The sequence below is a fragment of the Anabrus simplex genome, chromosome 1 (genome assembly GCF_040414725.1).
Source record: "Anabrus simplex isolate iqAnaSimp1 chromosome 1, ASM4041472v1, whole genome shotgun sequence".
NCBI lineage: Eukaryota > Metazoa > Arthropoda > Insecta > Orthoptera > Tettigoniidae > Anabrus > Anabrus simplex.
The window spans coordinates 257,702,315-257,719,869 of NC_090265.1; the positions used below are offsets into that span (position 1 = coordinate 257,702,315).

Sequence of the window (17,555 nt, forward strand, 5' to 3'; positions counted from 1 at the left end):
TAAGTCACATCAGATCTCATTTAGAATCACATGCTCGGAGACAGCTGATTACCTTCTATCTACACCAGCGCCGCGTAGTGTAGGAACATATCAAACAGCAGAAGTCATCACACTGCATTTCTATTCGTCCTGGTGTGCGTGTGGGTGAGTGCGTAACTTCCTTGCTATCTTGTTTTCTGGGCCTGTATGGAGAATTCATAATTTCACTCCGGACCACAAGATAGCAGCCTAAGGAGTTTCGTGAGTGAACATGTGATATTATTTTCCAGTTCCGTTTTGAGTTAAATATATTTTAATGTGAAATGTTGGTAAGGGAATGTATTAAATCACCGAGTTGAACTAAATTATTCATTTTCTAGCCTAAACATTACCGATGATGTGTTGGTAGATAGACAAGCAATGTGTGGGAAATAAAATATTTACTGTTATAAATTGTTATTTTAGTACCAAATTATTCGAGAACATTTCTTATTATAGATGTTTTTTTATCGACGTTTGTACACGGTAGTTCACCATCTACATTTGGGTGTTTAATTTTTCTGAGCGTGTTCGATATGCTCCCTTCGTTTGTTTTCGTAAACTGCATCATGGATCCGTAAAAGCTCTCGGTTCGTCGCTAGGAATTATGGGTCTAAGGGACGGCAACCATATTTTCTGACATTAACGTATGTGAAAATATTGTGGAGGGAAAATGAGTGTAGTGTCGTTATGTGTTATCCTTCTCCTTTGAGACGAATTTGGATGAAATTTACACCTTTGATTTTTTATTGACCGGAGTGTTCATTTTTTTAGTGCCACGTAGGAAAGAAGGCGATTGAAAACAGTAGTGAGATAGTGCAGGTGTTGACCAGTTTACGAGTTGTGTTGATGACATTGATATCAAAACAACAGTGTAATACCTGGATAGGTTCCGAAAGTGGTGCTCGGTGTTAGTGTAATGTCAAGACGGAAGTATTCCCATACAGGAGATACATATGTATCGAATACGTCATGCAGGTTAGTTTTCGTGCGTATTTACGCCGGAGCGAAATGAATGTTTATTTTATTATATTGTGGTATTGAAAGTGTTACAGTCCTTTTGGCAGTTCATTGGGTGGTATAATATAAATTGAAGGACTTTTTAAAGTCTTGTGGTCTGTGTTTGTTATTGATAAACATGACGTCCCTTCGCAAATTCAATTAATTCAGAGAAGTTATATATTTGTGCTTGGATGTTTCTTCACATTTATCTTTTTATTGTTCTCTCGGTTGAGGTATTTTTGTGGGTATATTTAGATTGATAAATTGTATGAATTTACTTAGAATAATTGAGTTTTGTTGCAGATTTATTTTAACCTGGCTGTTTGATCTTTTTTTTTTTTTGCAGAGATTAATGGTGTGCGTATGTGTGTCTCATGTGCCAGTGATGGTGGTGGCCCTTTTATGGATAACATTATCGGACGATGGCTGGCAAGCCTGAGCCTCCTCACATCCATCACCAACAGCATCAGCAACAACAACCACAACCAAGTGTTCAAAATGTTGTAGTTTATGTGTCGAATGATAACTTTGCCCAAGCGTATGCAACAGCTGTTAATCATCAAAATGTTGCTTCATACCAAAGTCAACAAGCCCAGCAAAATTGTGGTCCAACACCTGCATTTACTAATACATCACAATCATTGGCCTCCTTAGTGGTACCAGGTAAAAGTGTTAATAAGCCTGTGACTAAATCACAAGATTTTGCTACCAATAACCTAGTTGGAAATGTTACACCACAGGCTGGATTCTATGCAAATAGTGCATCAGGTGTGCCGCAGACTAATGGTTTCCACCATTGTCATAGTCCTAATGTCATTAATAATATAGCATATAACAACAGTGCTGGTCATAGTGGTAGTGTTTTGAATCAAGGTTTTGGTGCAGCTTCCATTAAAAACCTAGTGAATATTGGAGGGCATGGAATAGGGCAGCAGCAGGCTGTGTGCTCTAATAATATTGAATCATCAGTGGTTGGAAATGGTAGTGATCTCTGTAATGGTTACACTCTCAGCTCACAGCAAGCCCAAGTTCATACTCAGCAACGAGTTTCTGTGTCGTGTGCTCAGTCATTCTTCAGTGGGTCAGAACAGAAGACTACAACACACAGTGATGCTGGGAATGGCACTGTCCCTCTTTCGACCAATAATTATATTGCTGCTCAGAGTGGAGATGGAAACTTTGTGGCTGTGATGGGTGGGGACACAGCCTCTGGTGGTTCCGTTGTCTTCCCGCGGTGTGACTCGGTGCGGTCTGAGACAGCCGAGTCAAGTTGCAGTAGTTTGAGTTCTGCAGACAGTCAGCCCGATCCCAGTTCCAACTCATTGCCGTTGCTCTTGCCACCTCCAGGTGCTAGCCATCAGAGTACTCCTGTAAACCAACATCATGTAACAGCAAGTGGAAATGCGGGTTCAGTGCATCAAAATTCCGGTAGTTCTGGTGTAAATAATTCAGTGATGGTGAATAATAATAATAATAGTAATAATAGTAGTAGTAGTAGTAATAATAATAATAATAATAATAATAATAGCAGTGTAAACATTCAATCTAATCAGCAGTCTGCGAGCTTAGTGAGAACATCTAGTGGTGCCGTATCTTTGTCTCAGCAACAGTTAGGAAATATAGTGCTGGCAATGACGGTGAACAATAATCAACAGATACCTGTGCCAACAGTGAACGCATCTCCAGTAAATCCACCAGTGACTGTATCATCAGCTCCTTCAATTCATCTAGCAACCATTACAGTGCCATTTGGCTGGAAACGACTGAATATTAATGGTGCAGTCGTCTATATCAGGTAAGCTTGAGAAAATGATACAGTTTAGTAATAAGGTTTTTACTGAAAGGTAAAATTTTACTAACGTGCAAAAGAGGTTGGGTCTGGTTATAGTGACTAAATTAATACAGTGTGGCCCAAACTGTGCGGCTGCCATGTTCGTCCCAACCACTCCAACAGTTGATTGTATCACGGCAAGCTTAGAGGCAAAGAAAATATGAATTTATTAAAAGGAAACACACTGAACCTATGATTATAATTTCTTTTACATATTTATTACTTTACAAAACAGGAAAATATTGAGGAAGAAATTCAGTATCTGCACCTTAAATTTTAGAGCATTAGTACAAATCTTATGTGGAATAGTTTGTAGAGGAGAGATAGCAAGGAATTCCACCACGTACCCTACAAAGTGAGCTTTTCTCCTGCCATATCCAGGAATGGAGTACAACCTGTGGTTTAAATGCCTACACTTTTTCTCTCAATATTATGAGTGTGCACTGGCGGTCTGTTGCTTGGCATTACCCTCCTATTTCCCCTGTTGACATGACCACTGTTCCTACTACTAATAAATTGAATGTAGTGGTTAACATGAAGGTGCACGAATCTTTCGTGTTCCAGGCAGTCTGTAAGCCTTCCAACAATCAGATATAATGATTGTGCCTGGCAACACCCACTCTTTAATAACTGTGAGCAATGTCTCCTTATCCCTGTTGTCCACAGGGACAACAAGAAACCATTTCTATGGTTGTCTTGCTCCACCCTTCAAAGTAACCACCATCCTGCAGTACACCTCCCTCTATTGTATTTCGGCTTTCCAAACTTATTTTCATCAATATCAGTTATGTCAGTCAGGACCACCTATCTTTTTCTTATTACACCAATCAAGGAAAGTTGCTTGAGAAAAACTCAACTCCAGCTTGATAGTAGAGTCCAGCGGTTTATATGCAAAATACACACCACATAACTGAAAAGTAACCTGTTTCAAACAAGAACACCTTTGAATCAACAAAGAAAGTATTTTTCCGTGCACTCTCATACCAACGGCATCGGCATATTTTGAATTCTTACTACTTTGCCTTTCCAACAACACCTAAAAACAGTGTGATTGCTATTGTTATTCAGATTTAATTTTACATCTTGAGCACACTTTTCACACACCCTCTTACTTGAAAACTGAACAAAATCATTGAATATCTCCTCATAATTAAATACAAAACTGTGAATGTTAATAACGCACCCACCACACTAAGCCATATCAATATCCAACATAGGTAAGGAAAAAAACAATTGACAGTCATTGACAGGCACGTCACTGCACTGCACTCTTGATCCCGAGAACTTACCTACCCAGAACAAATTATTCATTTGTCATTACCTACATGTAGCGAACAGGTATACCATTATCAGCGTTTTGCCACTGTCCAATATAGAACGTGCTGCTATCTCCCTACAAGATGCTAGGGAACAGCCGCTTTATGGTCCTAACCTGGTGGCGTCCCCTTTGCTTGATCACAATCCAATGGTTTTATCACTAACTGGACTTATTCAATCCAGACCAATGGTTTTGTCACTAACTGGACCTAACCAATTCAGACTAATGGTTTGGTCACTAGCCGGACCTACCCAATCCAGACCAATGGCTTTGCCTCTAACCCAAATGATAAATTAATTCAGCTTTTCACCACTGTCCAACATAGAATGCACTGCTATCGTCCTATGGAATGCTACAGGCTCATTAACCGGACCTAACCAGCCCTATTGGTTTTATCACTAGTCGGACCTAGCCAATTATTCAGACCAGTGGCTTTGTCACTAAACTGAATGATTAATTAATACATCTTTTTGCCACTGTCCAACATAGAATGCACTACTATTGTCCTACGTAATGCTAGAGGCCTTATTGTCATTAACTGGGCGTAACCAACCCAGAACATTGGTTTTGTCACTAGCCGGACCTAACCTGTCCAGACCAATGGCTTTGTCACTAACCTGAATGATTAATTAATTCATCTTTTTGCCACTGTCCAACATAGAATGTGCTATTGCCCCACAGAATGCTAGACCTAACAGCCGCCTTGTGCCCTATCCTGGGGCTTTACAGACCCCCCGCCGGCCCCGTGGTGTAGGGGTAGCGTGCCTGCCTCTCACCCGGAGGCCCGAGTTCGATTCCTGGCCAGGTCAGGTATTTTTCCCTTGATCTGAGGGCTGGTTCGAGGTCCACTCAGCCTACGTGATTATAATTGAGGAGCTATCTGACGGTGAGATAGCGGCCCCAGTCTAGAAAGCCACGAATAACGGCCAAGTAGTGCCGTTTGGTTTGATTCTTACATGCCCCCCAGACCCACTTTACTTGATCACAGTCAGTAGAGTTTTGTCATTAACCAGACCTAACCTATCCAGACTAATGGTTTTTTCATACTCCACCAGTAAGCAAAACTTCCTAACTCAGCACAATCCTTTTAGAAGATATCTCGAGGTCAAAAGTGTGCATGTAGTGCTAATACATCATCATACCTGCCAACTTTCCCGATTTAGGCGTGAGACTCCCGATTTTCGACAGTTTTACCCGCCTCCCGATTATTCTATTATTTCTCCCGATTCTAGCTTATTTCTTATGAACTTCAAACATTTGTTTTCAAATCCCGCCATTTCACCTTTGTGCGCCAGTGGCCGGAAGTCCTTCGCTTATTAGCCTCTTTCAAATGAAATATTGACGTTTATTAATGCGAGAAATGCGCACGAATGTGCAATGTTTATTGAAACCTGTTCATAGTGACGCGTACATCCATTGTCAGTCTCTTATTCTCGCATGCTATATTCGTCTTCATTCACACCACTCTAGTCGATTCTACAGATTAGTCGCTAGATTTGGAGTATTTTTTAGTAATTTAGTGACTGAATTTCAAAGATAGCAACTAGCGAGATTGTAGAAGCCATTTGGAGATAATTCTGGCGAATTTAATTTATTACTTGATAAAAATAGCATCGCGCTTCGCATAATAATGTAATATATTGATCTATGGATTTGATTAGTAATGGCATATAAGTGCATGACTGATTCACATATGTGGAGCATTAGTTCATACTGTTTTCGGAAAGCTTATCAAGATGGTGAGGGAATAGAGAGACCGGGTGAGTGGTTTCCCCTTTTCACACCAGGCAAATACTGGGGCTATATTAAGCCACGGCCGCTTTCTTCCCACTCCTATCGCATCTTCGCCATAAGAACTATCTGTGTCGGTGCCACGTAAAGCCAGTTGTAAAAAAGAAGGGGGGGGGGATAGAGATGTGGAATTTTTAGTCTTGTGGCCTCGAATAGCAAAAGTCGGGTTTTGAGACATTAAGTGTTGTAATACACCATAGTACTCCTGTATTGTGCAAGACATGTAGAATAAGCAGTTTTGACCGATTGTATATGCTGATTTTTCCTGATTTTCATATCAAAACCTCCTGATTTTTGGTTGTGTAAAGTTGGCAGGTATGCATAATTTTGATTGAGTTAAATTACAGATGTCCAGTTATGTTGCTTGCCATGGTTAGCAGTTGCATTAATAGGAAAAGGAAATGGGTAACATTTGGGTGAAGATTTTGGCTAACTCTGAGGATGAAGGAGAAGTAGCGAAGACAACACATGTGTTCGTCTTCTAGGAGGTGTGGCCTGAGACGTTGCGCACTCAGAGGCCACTCCCAACTCCATTTATTCGGGAACTGATTAAGATGTTTCTATGGTTAAATATTCTGGCTATACTGGCTTTTCCTAATCAAGGAAACAATTAACTAACTGTAATTTAATTGCGATGAAGTGTGCACAATGTAATCCCACCCCAATATATGGCATTTAATTGTTTGAGCAGCGCTGATAATAACTTCATAGGAGCGATTTTCCAAACGCCCTTGCGCCTCTGATAATCATAATTACTTAATGCCAGGTTGTTTTTACTTCGGTTTTCGAGGTTAACAGTTATTATTTTTAGTAGTAGTATTTAACAGGGCCTATATTGGCGAAAATAAGGGTCATGCTTTCTTACAGTGGTTGAGCGCGATGCCATATGATAATGAAGTCATAGTCGAGACCGCTAACACTTCAGCCAGTCCTCGGACACAAGAATTAGCGTACAAAAAAAAAAAAAAAAAAAAAAAAACTGGAGAATTTGACCCTCAATGAGTTGACAACACATTACGTCTGTTGCCTTGAAGGAGGCGTGTGCTTCCTCCCTTCATTCCCTTCTCCCTTCATTGTCGAGCCAGTGGGATGTGTGGGCAGGCGGGGAAGAGAGTACCTTCCCCGTTGCGTGTGTTTTGTTCATGCTAGATATCCTCGTACTTCAGTTTTCTCCACCTCCCCTCACTCTTCAGATATGTGCATGTGTTAACGCGTCTGATGGATGTGACTAATGAGAGAGAGTGTAAGCAGGTACTGGGTGGTTCTGAGGGCTGTACTGATTTCTTGCCTGAAATGAATATTTCTGACCACGAGATACTAAAGATTTTGAGTGTACCACTAGTTGTTTTAGCTCAAGAGTTAGTAGTCTTGTGCATTGCACTTTACGTTTACCACAAGAAGGAAACAAAGGACAGTGCAATTGCGCCTAGATGTCTGCGCTGAAAAAGTGGTGCAATAACTTAACTAATGCTAGTGATGACACTAGCAGACACATAATAATACCCAAGTTCTCTATTAGGTTGATAACATGTTGTTTACATAAATTGCATGAGCTTATAACTGATTCTGCTGTAGGCTACATATAAACATACATACAAACTGTATGTAGCCTACATAAGTTATATGAGAAGACGTTTTAATTAGAATAGATGACAGCGCAAGTTCACAAATTATTCAATACCAGATAACGTTGAATGGAAAGAAGTCTCTCGGACATCTGGCTTTCCTAATCATTAGGTGATGACATGGTGATTCACAGCGATTGAAATAGGTCTCTTTTTCTGCAGGCTACATATAAACATACATACAAACTGTATGTAGCCTACATAAGTTATATGAGAAGATGTTTTATTTAGAATAGATGACAGTGCAAGTTCACAAATTATTCAATACCAGATAACGTTGAATGGAAAGAAGTCACTCGGACATCTGGCTTTCCTAATCATTAGGTGATGACGTGATTCACAGCGATTGAAATAGGTCTCTTTTTCTGCAGGCTACATATAAACATACATACAAACTGTATGTAGCCTACATAAGTTATATGAGAAGATGTTTTATTTAGAATAGATGACAGTGCAAGTTCACAAATTATTCAATACCAGATAACGTTGAATGGAAAGAAGTCTCTCGGACATCTGGCTTTCCTAATCATTAGGTGATGACAGGGTGATTCACAGCGATTGAAATAGGTCTCGTTTTCTGTTATTGCACAAGCGTTCGTGGAGTTAATTTCTTCAGTACCTGTATACTGTGTAATTCAGGGAGACGGGCGACTTCTCCATGTGGTGATTAGATGGATTATGTTCATCTGCTCGTATATGGGTTAATTTATTGTGTATTATTCTCTTATGTGCCCCAATCTTCTGTTACACTCTTTGCCTGTGCAAGTGTGGTGGAATATTTGTAGTCGCCACTGAGGTGTGTGATTAAACTGAAATTGAAGATGAAAGTTATCTATAAAGTGTTCGGAGTGACAATTAGAAAGGAGTATCTCAAATTACTGGAGGTGGCAAATTCTCCCAGAAATATTAAAAGTGAGTGTCCAATGTTATTAACTATTTGCATGTACATACCATTTTAAGTCACGCAAAGTTAAGCAGGTACATTTTACAAAATTCTACAATATTCACATTGATTTACCACACTATTTTGTGTCTTCCACATTATGTAGATTCAAAAGAATACTGGTCACCTTAGTGTATCAAGCAAAATTTAAATTATTGATGCATGTGCTGCCTCAGATCTGCTGCAAAATGTAGTTATACTTTTCTTTCTTCTCAAATCCTTTTTTAGTCTAAATACAATGTACCTCATTATGAATGTGTTCAACAAATCATGACAGTCAGGTATCGGAATTGCAGAAATTCCGTTCCTCACTTTACATAGGCCTCTGCTAAAAACCTTTTTATGTCAATAGGCAATACATCATTATAGTTAGAAAACAATTCTTCCATTTCAGATACAAACTGAAATTTAAGCTCATTTACAAACCATGATATGCTGTCTTTGAAACAGTTAACACTTACCCCTCGAATTAAAGTTCTCTCTGTTGTCTCTACTACTCATATTTTAAATGTGAATTTTTATGTTATATGACCTGTATTCATCTTCTGCGATTTTGGAGATGGCACTTGCTTTTAGCTACACTGGAACAAATAAAAGCAATATGTGCATTTTAAGACAAATTATTTTGTATTTTTATTATTATTACTATCATTATCACATACAGATTGGTTTAGTTAATTTCACTGAACAGCTTATCGGTAAAAAGCAATTGCTGAACTCTATTCAGTCTCTGGTTCCATACCTTGTGGTAGTTTGTAGGCTGAAACCGCTGTAAACGGCAATTTCTTGAAACCGGGATCTGATCATTTATAATTGTGCCAGCCGTCAGCATCGGGCACATGTTGGGTTACGGTACACAAGCCGACCATCGCCAGTTCACGTTTAGGCATTGTGAAATGCTATTAGATATATTCATTAGGGTACAAGGAACGAGCAGAGGTGCGAAAATACTGTGGTTTTGTGTGTTATCTGACATATACAACATTGAACAGTACACTATATATGACTAGAAGAGCACATGGCAACCATGTTTGTTTACTATCACTTGAGCTTTCCTGTGCGTGAGTGGACGGCTGATGGCTACACTGCCACCTAAATAATAGATTTTTGACTGAATGTCAAATAGTATCTGGATTTTACAAAGTTCCATGCTGAATCAAACGATGGCAGTAGAGTATAGCATCATGTATTTTGTTGGCTAAGAGACGATAGATGAGCGGTGGGGGGTACAACGTCATGTCGGGTTTCGCCCGACATGTGACCGGAACAGGAATATCGTAATGTCGGGCCTCACCCGACAGACGAGTGGTAAGGGTTAATTTAAGGTAAGCCAGAGGGCTCTAAAGTACTGGTATCTAAGCTCTTTAAACATTTCTCACAGTCCTTGGAATTCTTCTTAATGCTCTTAATTAGATAACCTAACAAACAATACAGAAAATTCTTTTCACTGAAGGTCAAGCTTGGGCTCATTTTGCTGAAATGGTGAGGTATTTCAGGTTCTAGCACTTGCACTTTCTGCTGACACTAATTACTTAGCGCAATCAACAAAACTTGTTAGAGCCTCCCTATCATCTTCTTCATAGCTTCCTTTTCTCACATCCTTCATATATTGAGAGAGAATGATCAGCTTTAAGTTCAGTTTGAACTGTAATGCTGTAGGAATGGGTTGCTTGGCCCTTACAAACTAAAAATATTCTCTTATGAGTCTTGTGTGAATCTGGAAGTTAGAACAAAATGATACTGATAGTCATTCAGTAACACAGGCTGCAACTCAAGTATGGATTTTGTGCAGAGAGTAATTCCAGTTTGTACAGATTACCAGGGACCTCTCAGTCCTATTTTAATATTGGAAAAGATATCCACAAAACGGTTGAGGAAGGAAGTTGCATCAGAATCGTCTTTGCTGAATGCCATGGTTATGCTACAAGAAGTCGTAAGTGCAAACCTTTTTTCAGTCAAGTCTACGAACCAAGCAGTAATGGAAAATTCTGGACGATCTAATTCTTCAGCCAGAAACTTCAGAGCTCTACTGTCAGAATGGCTTATCACCTTGGTTGAAGTTGACACATGCATCTTGTTGAAGTGAGATGGTTACTGAGTAACTTTCAGTGCTAACTTAAAATTGAATTCCTGTTGGTATGCAATTATTTTTTAAATAATTTTTTTTTTTTGCTATTTGTTTTACGTCGCACTGACGCAGATAGGTCTTTTGGCGACGATGGGATAGGAAATGCCTAGGAAGTGGAAGGAAACGGCCGTGGCCTTAATTAAGGTACAGCCCCGGCATTTGCCTGGTGTGAAAATGGGAAACCACGGAAAACCGTCTTCAGGGCTGCCGACGGTGGGGCTCGAACCCACTATCTCCCGATTACTGGATACTGGCCGCACTTAAGCGACTGCAGCTATCGAGCTCGGTGGTATGCAATTAGTTCCTCTACATGGGATACCTCAACTTGAACAGAGTGTAGGCCAAATTCTTAAACAATTGATGGTGGGATCACTGTGTTATTACCGAGCATAACTTTAATATTCTTGAAAAGGTGAAGAGGATCTGGAATGACATAGATATTCTTGTTTTCGTCGCAAGGATGAAGGAAATAATTAACTCGTGTCCTCTGACGTCCTGCAGTTACAGACACTCCTTCAAAATCCTTGATTTGGTGCACCCATATCTGACACAACTGCCAAAATATTAAGACCCTTTTCTTCCATACACAGTGCCATCTGTACTGTCTCCAATGAAAAGTATGCAATTGTCTGTTTCCATGTAGGCCAACTTAATAATCCACCCAACATAAACACTAAAACATATGTACCTTGCCCATTGTGACCAGGTAAGGTGCCTTTCAGTGAATACATTGCATGAATTGCCATATTCATTCCCTGGTGTAATGAACATTTCATCCATTAATAGAGCACATTGTTTTTCATGACTGTTAAGGAGATCAGACTTTATTTTGAGGAACTTAATAACACGCTTTAGAATGCCAGGCTGAAAAGGAATATTCTGAACTTTCCTACGAAAGGTTTTTATGAAAGGAAGCAGCTAATTTTGTTCTTAAAGCTCTTTGTAGCCTCTATTTCCACACGAAAATTTAATTTGAGAGAGTTTTTCATTGTCACTCCACTCGTCCTGCATATTTCTTTTTTGGACTGCATGGTTTTCGGGTGATGGGAGGCTTCTTTCTTTTCAGAGGCTCTCAGTGAGAGAAATTGTGGGATCGGCATTATGTCTTTTTCCCGTCCTCTCGTACTTTACCCTGCATGTACGGCTCAAACTGTGCCTAGTGAAATAAAATAACATGCCGGTCATTCCAAAAACTACATTGTGAGTACTTTAAAAAAAAGTATTGTGGACTTCCTTCACATAAATGTGATGCATCAGTAGGAGACCACCCTTTAATTTAAAAAGTGGGATCTTATAAATCTTACCTTGTATTACATGTAGGAGGAATATAACTGTTCAGTGCCACTGATGGGGACGTACTAGTGTAACTTGCCCTTAATAATATATTTATTTTTATAGTAAAACAATATAAAACAGAGGACATTTTCCAAACAAACCCAAGACCAATTACAATATTTCAGACCTAATATCAAAACCAAATTGGTGGACATCATATAGGGATCAGTGGCTGACTGTTCAGGGTTAGGGGCATTATCTACAGTAACTAGCTTCATTTTGGTGCAAAACCTTTGCACATTAGATTACTTTCCTCCATGAACTTGAAGATTAATGTCAAAAACATGTTCTTTGTAGACAGTAATGGAAATGATACACAATAAAAAGAGGAGGTTACTAATGAATACATTAGTTAGGTTAAGTCATTATTTTACCATTGTTTAAAATATTAGTAATACAACACTGATGTTAAAAAACATGTAAATACCACATACAGTAGATGTTATGTAACAAACAGCTTTGCCTAATTGAGCAGTTACAAAATGTATTACTAAGACAGAATTGCCAGAAAATTCAAAGTAGGCTAAGTTAATGTGAACTTATAGGCACATCTCTATCAATCCACTGTTTAGATATTAAATTCAGAAATAACTACCCTCATATAGCTTCTCTAATGTCACAATTTTATGATAAATGCTCGTAGCTACAGCAATTTTCTTTCTCTTGATAGCTGTGGGATACAAGGCTTTTCTTGTCAAATTTAGAGCAAGTTTTTTTTTCTTTCTTTACATCGCACCGATACAGATATGTCTTACGGCGACGATGGGATAGGAAAGGCCTAGGACTTGGAAGGAAGCGGCCGTGGCCTTAATTAAGGTACAGCCCCGGCATTTGCCTGGTGTCAAAATGGGAAACCACGGAAAACCATCTTCAGGGCTGCCGGCTGGGGCTCGAACCCACTATCTCCCGATTACTGGATACTGGCCGCACTTAAGCGACTGCAGCTATCAAGCTTGGTACAGCAAGTTTTAATGACATATATATTGTTCTGAACCAAGTTTTATTTTCCTACCTCTCGTTACATCCATGTCACTATCAATATCTATAGCATCCTTTTAAAGAATTTACCAGCATAAAAATCCTATCATGGTTGGGAACATGTTCATCATTGTAATTTGAAAGATGACTCACCAAATTCTCCAGCTTACTCCACCTGTTAAACTTAAGATTCCCTATTTCTTCACACTGCAACATCTACTTAAATTTCTCGGTAGGCAGCCACTTCTTCTCTTCAATACGCTATGTAAAAATAACCATAAAATACATACAATACTTTTATGTTAGCCTACACCTCTCACATTATACAGTGTTAAAAACTTATTATGGACTGCATATATACTTCAATAACGCTATTGAAATAACACTTCTTATCCTCTATGAACAATGTAAACGTGGTGGTGATGATGATGATGATGATGATAGAAACACTCGTAATCAAGTAGGTTTATCTTCCAGATAGGATGCCTCTTCATCTATGTGTTCGGAGGTGACTATACAGTCCAATGCGGGAGTTACACAATTTGCCACAGTGATGACAGGTAGTCCCACGTGGAGCAGTCATGTTGTTTCTGTTTCTCCTCAGCACTTCTCTTTCTTTTCAACGTTGCCTGTAGCCATTCACTGTATGTCAGTGGTTTTCTTCAAAAGATAGTGTGCCATGATGGACTAGTGATTTCCAGGATGAACGGTCAAGGGTTAAGTTCTCCCAGTTATCAACATCAGTGTTACATCTCTTCAATTTAGCCTTGATTACATCTTTAAATAGCTTCCCCTGACCGCCTACACAGCATTTACCTACTGATAGCTCAGAGTAAAACACTTGTTTGGAATGCGATTATTGGGCATGCGAGCTACATGCCCTGTCCATTGTAGCTGGCATATTAAAGCCATCAATTCTATACTGGTGGTGTGTGCCTTTTCAAGAACGCTGATATTATTGTGTGCCTGTCTTGCCAAGTTATTTGCAGTATTCTCCTCAAGCAACGCTGATGATATTCTTCCAGCTTCTTAAGGTGTCGACTGTAGCATGTCCAGGACTTAGATCTGTAGAGTAAGGTTGGAACTACAACAGAATTGTACACAAGAATCTTTGTTGCGATATTCACATCATGATTGTCAAAAATTCGAGATCTTAACTTAGCAAAGAATGCTCCTGCTTGGTTAATTCTGTGTTGGATTTCTGAATCTATATTTGCGCTTGATTAGAGGGTGCTGTCAAGGTATGGGAAGGTGTTTACAACATGAAGGCTCACTCCATCAATTGTGATATTGATATCTCTTGAATCTTCCCCAGGGGCTGGTTGGTATAGGATCTGTGTTTTGCTGGTATTTAGTTTGAGTCTAATCTTGTACGCAGCGGAAAAAGCATTCAGGATTATCACAAGCTCTCCTTGTGTCTGAGCTACGACAGCATTATCATCAGCGTACTGTAACTCAACTAATGCTGCAGAGAATGTCAGAGTTCCTGCCTTTAAACGGCTCAAATTAAAAAGTTTACCATGTGCTGACCACGTGCCCCTTACGACTATCTTCGAATTCTACACCTCTACCACTACACAATATTAATAACTCGTTTAAGACTGCAAATACACTGTATACTTCAATAACACCATTAAAATAACTTCTCTTATCCTCTATATACGATGTAATCATAAGCTTGTCCAAACAACACATACCTTACGACCAACCACAAATTCTACCATTTTCCCAACAATTGATAGTTGCGACTTAAAAACCCACTAGCAGAAAAAGAAATAAATTGATAGTAACATTAAGATCTGAGATGTTATAGTTGGTCTTGCTTAGCCGTTATCTCCTCATTTCAAGTACCGTACTGGTATCCTGTTGTCATTCTCGTTACTTTTACTGTTACTTCTAACTTACGAAGTTTTTATGATATGAAGGTGATAGCCGACATATTGACAGTCCGTAGCGTGGAGAAAGACCCATCTTTCAGCAAAGCAATGTAAAGATAGTTTCGTCCAATAGTATGGCAGCTGCTTGTTTGCAGTAGCAAATTGGATGAATTTTGAAGATAATGATACCAAGCACATACCTGGAGAATTTAAAATAACTCCAATTCAAAGCGTTTTATGGTGCTCTCGAATTTGCCCTGTTAGAAATTCGGATTCAGTTAGGAAAGACAATTTACTAAGACAAATTTTTCATGTTGGAAATCTCTGCACAGGCCGACATACAGTGAGTCACCTTAATATTCAGACACCATATTACATGTGACACTCTGAACATTATGTTTGTATTTTTTTGATACATACAGAAAAGAAAGTTTGGCAATACAAAACCCCAATGTTTCCAATATGGTTACATAATAATGCAAGTGTCTCAGAACAAAAATGACACGTAGGCCTAGACTTAAAATAAGTCATCACTTTATCACATAACAAAACCACTTTAATATTCAGACACAAGGATCATAATGACCGAAACTGTATCGTAACATGGAACTCAAATCAATCTAGCACTTGGTGGCATTGTCACGGCTTTCAGTCGTTGTAGCATAGAACAAACTAACTTTTCCGTGTCCTTAGGGCTAATATTAGCCCATTCTTGTATCAGTTTTCGTTGCAGTTCCTTCTTTGACGTTATTCTGGATTTCTTCACTCTCTTGTCAAGTTCAGTCCATAAATTCTCAATGGGATTGAGATCCGGGATCTGGGGTGGAGTTTCATGCACCTTTAGGCAATTCAACAACAGCCACATTCGGACATTCCACACTTTATGCTTGGGATCATTATCTTGATAGAAATGAAAAATGTCCCTTATCCCAAGCTTTGCTTCACTTTGGTGTAAATTCTGCTTCAGGATGGCTAGATACCGTTTATGGTTCTTTGTATGTTCAATAAACGACATTTCACCTACTCCAGCAGACGAAAAGCACGCCCATACCATTGCATTCCCGCCTCCATATTTGACAGTTGGTTGCAAATGTTTCAGTTTTAATTCGTCATTCGGTTTGCACCAAGCCATTCTCCTTCCACCCGATCCATAAATATTAAATTTTCTCTCATCACAAAATAACACAAGTTTCCACCATTCTGTGTCCTTGTGTACATATTGCAAGGCAAACTTCAGTCTTTTACTTCGGTTCACTTCACTGATAAATGGCTTCTCCTCGACACCCTCCCGTTAAATCTGGCCTTTCTAAGAGTCCTGAGCACAGTTTCAGGGTGCACTGATTTACCAGCTTCCTCTTCTAATTCCCTTGCAAGTTGTGGCACATTCAGTTTAGGATCGTTCCCTATTTTTCTTAAGAGAAGTCTCTCTCCACGACCAGTTAGCTTTTTCAGTTGACGCGTTTTGCGGTATAGGCGCAATCCTGTCTTCTTCTTTAAATCGCCGTACAATGTCATTGGTAGTACTCTTATGAGTACGTACACAACATTTGCGCAATATCTCTGCAACTACGCTCCTTTGCATCGTGGAAAATAACCAGTTGGCGCTGTTCAAACGCGTTTCTGCAGTGAAGTTCAGGGAAACGTATCCTACTCCTTACGTTTCTCCCTTGCTGCAATTGGGTAATAAATTGGGTGCAAATGGAGTAACGACCACGTGTCCGAATAATAAAGTGATGTGTAGTATCTCATGATTTCCTTTTCTGTCACCATCAGAATACTTCCACCAATTCGCCTGACATTTAATTTTGTTGTGATACGTGGGGTAAATATTCATGAATTGTTGGACATGTGTTTGTTGTATATACATTTGTTTGCGAACGCATTATGTCAGGAAATATTCCATTATCTGTGTTGTCCGAATATTAAGGTGACCCACTGTACGTTCACCACGCTCGGCACGTCAATCAACATAGATCGCTGCTATGTTCACATAAACCATGTGTAGTATCCTGGACCTTTAAATATTAAATACATAGGATACTTTTTTAAGAATGCTCATTTTTATTAGCATAGGCTATATAAGCAGTCTTGATCTCTAATAATCCAACAAACATCCGAAGATCCAAAACCAAAGTATTGCCATTAGACGAATCGGTACATCAGTTGTCTTCATGATCGATATACTGTACATCATCTTTCCCCCACTTGAATATATATATTTTTTTAATTATAACACTCATATTTCCTCGAGCCATTTAACTTTCTTTCTGTCCCTCTTAGGTCGTTCAGTAGTGCTAGTAGGGACTAGGGGGTTGCACCTCCGCAGAAACAGAGGCAGGCATGGCGGTGATGGCCAGAGTGGTCGGAGAATTCATAACAGTAGAAGGAGGCTCTCCGTCCTTTGAACTAAGCGTTGGAGAAAAAAGTTCATCAGTTGTTGTTCTTGGTATCACTGAAGTCGATGTAAGGTCTGTTGGGTTCCTATCAACATGGAGCGAACCATTATAGTTCATCAGAGAATGTGCTGTATGAGAAGATAAGTCATCTTGGATGTGTTCATCATCCTCTGAAGTTTCAGCTATGTCCGATCTTTGATCCTTTGATCCTGACTGAGTTCCATCATATGAAACAACTTGTTCCTGTTGTTTGTCATGAACCTTGTTCGTTGTTGGAGAAGGTAGGAGTAAATCTAGTGTACTTCTCAAAGTG

The 17,555-nt window shown here is 39.3% G+C and overlaps 1 protein-coding gene across 1 annotated transcript in view; it reads left to right on the top strand.

Annotated features, from left to right (window-relative positions):
• Positions 1–677: 677 nt before the first annotated feature.
• The window catches only part of LOC136862995 (methyl-CpG-binding domain protein 5/6 homolog sba), a 775,494-nt gene continuing 758,616 nt past the window's right edge, over positions 678–17,555 (top strand). The window contains exons 1-2 of the mRNA XM_068225835.1: positions 678–996; positions 1,367–2,815. Coding sequence (XP_068081936.1) covers positions 1,443–2,815 — 1,373 coding nt within the window. The 5' untranslated portion in view covers positions 678–996; positions 1,367–1,442. The remainder of the gene's footprint in view (positions 997–1,366; positions 2,816–17,555) is intronic.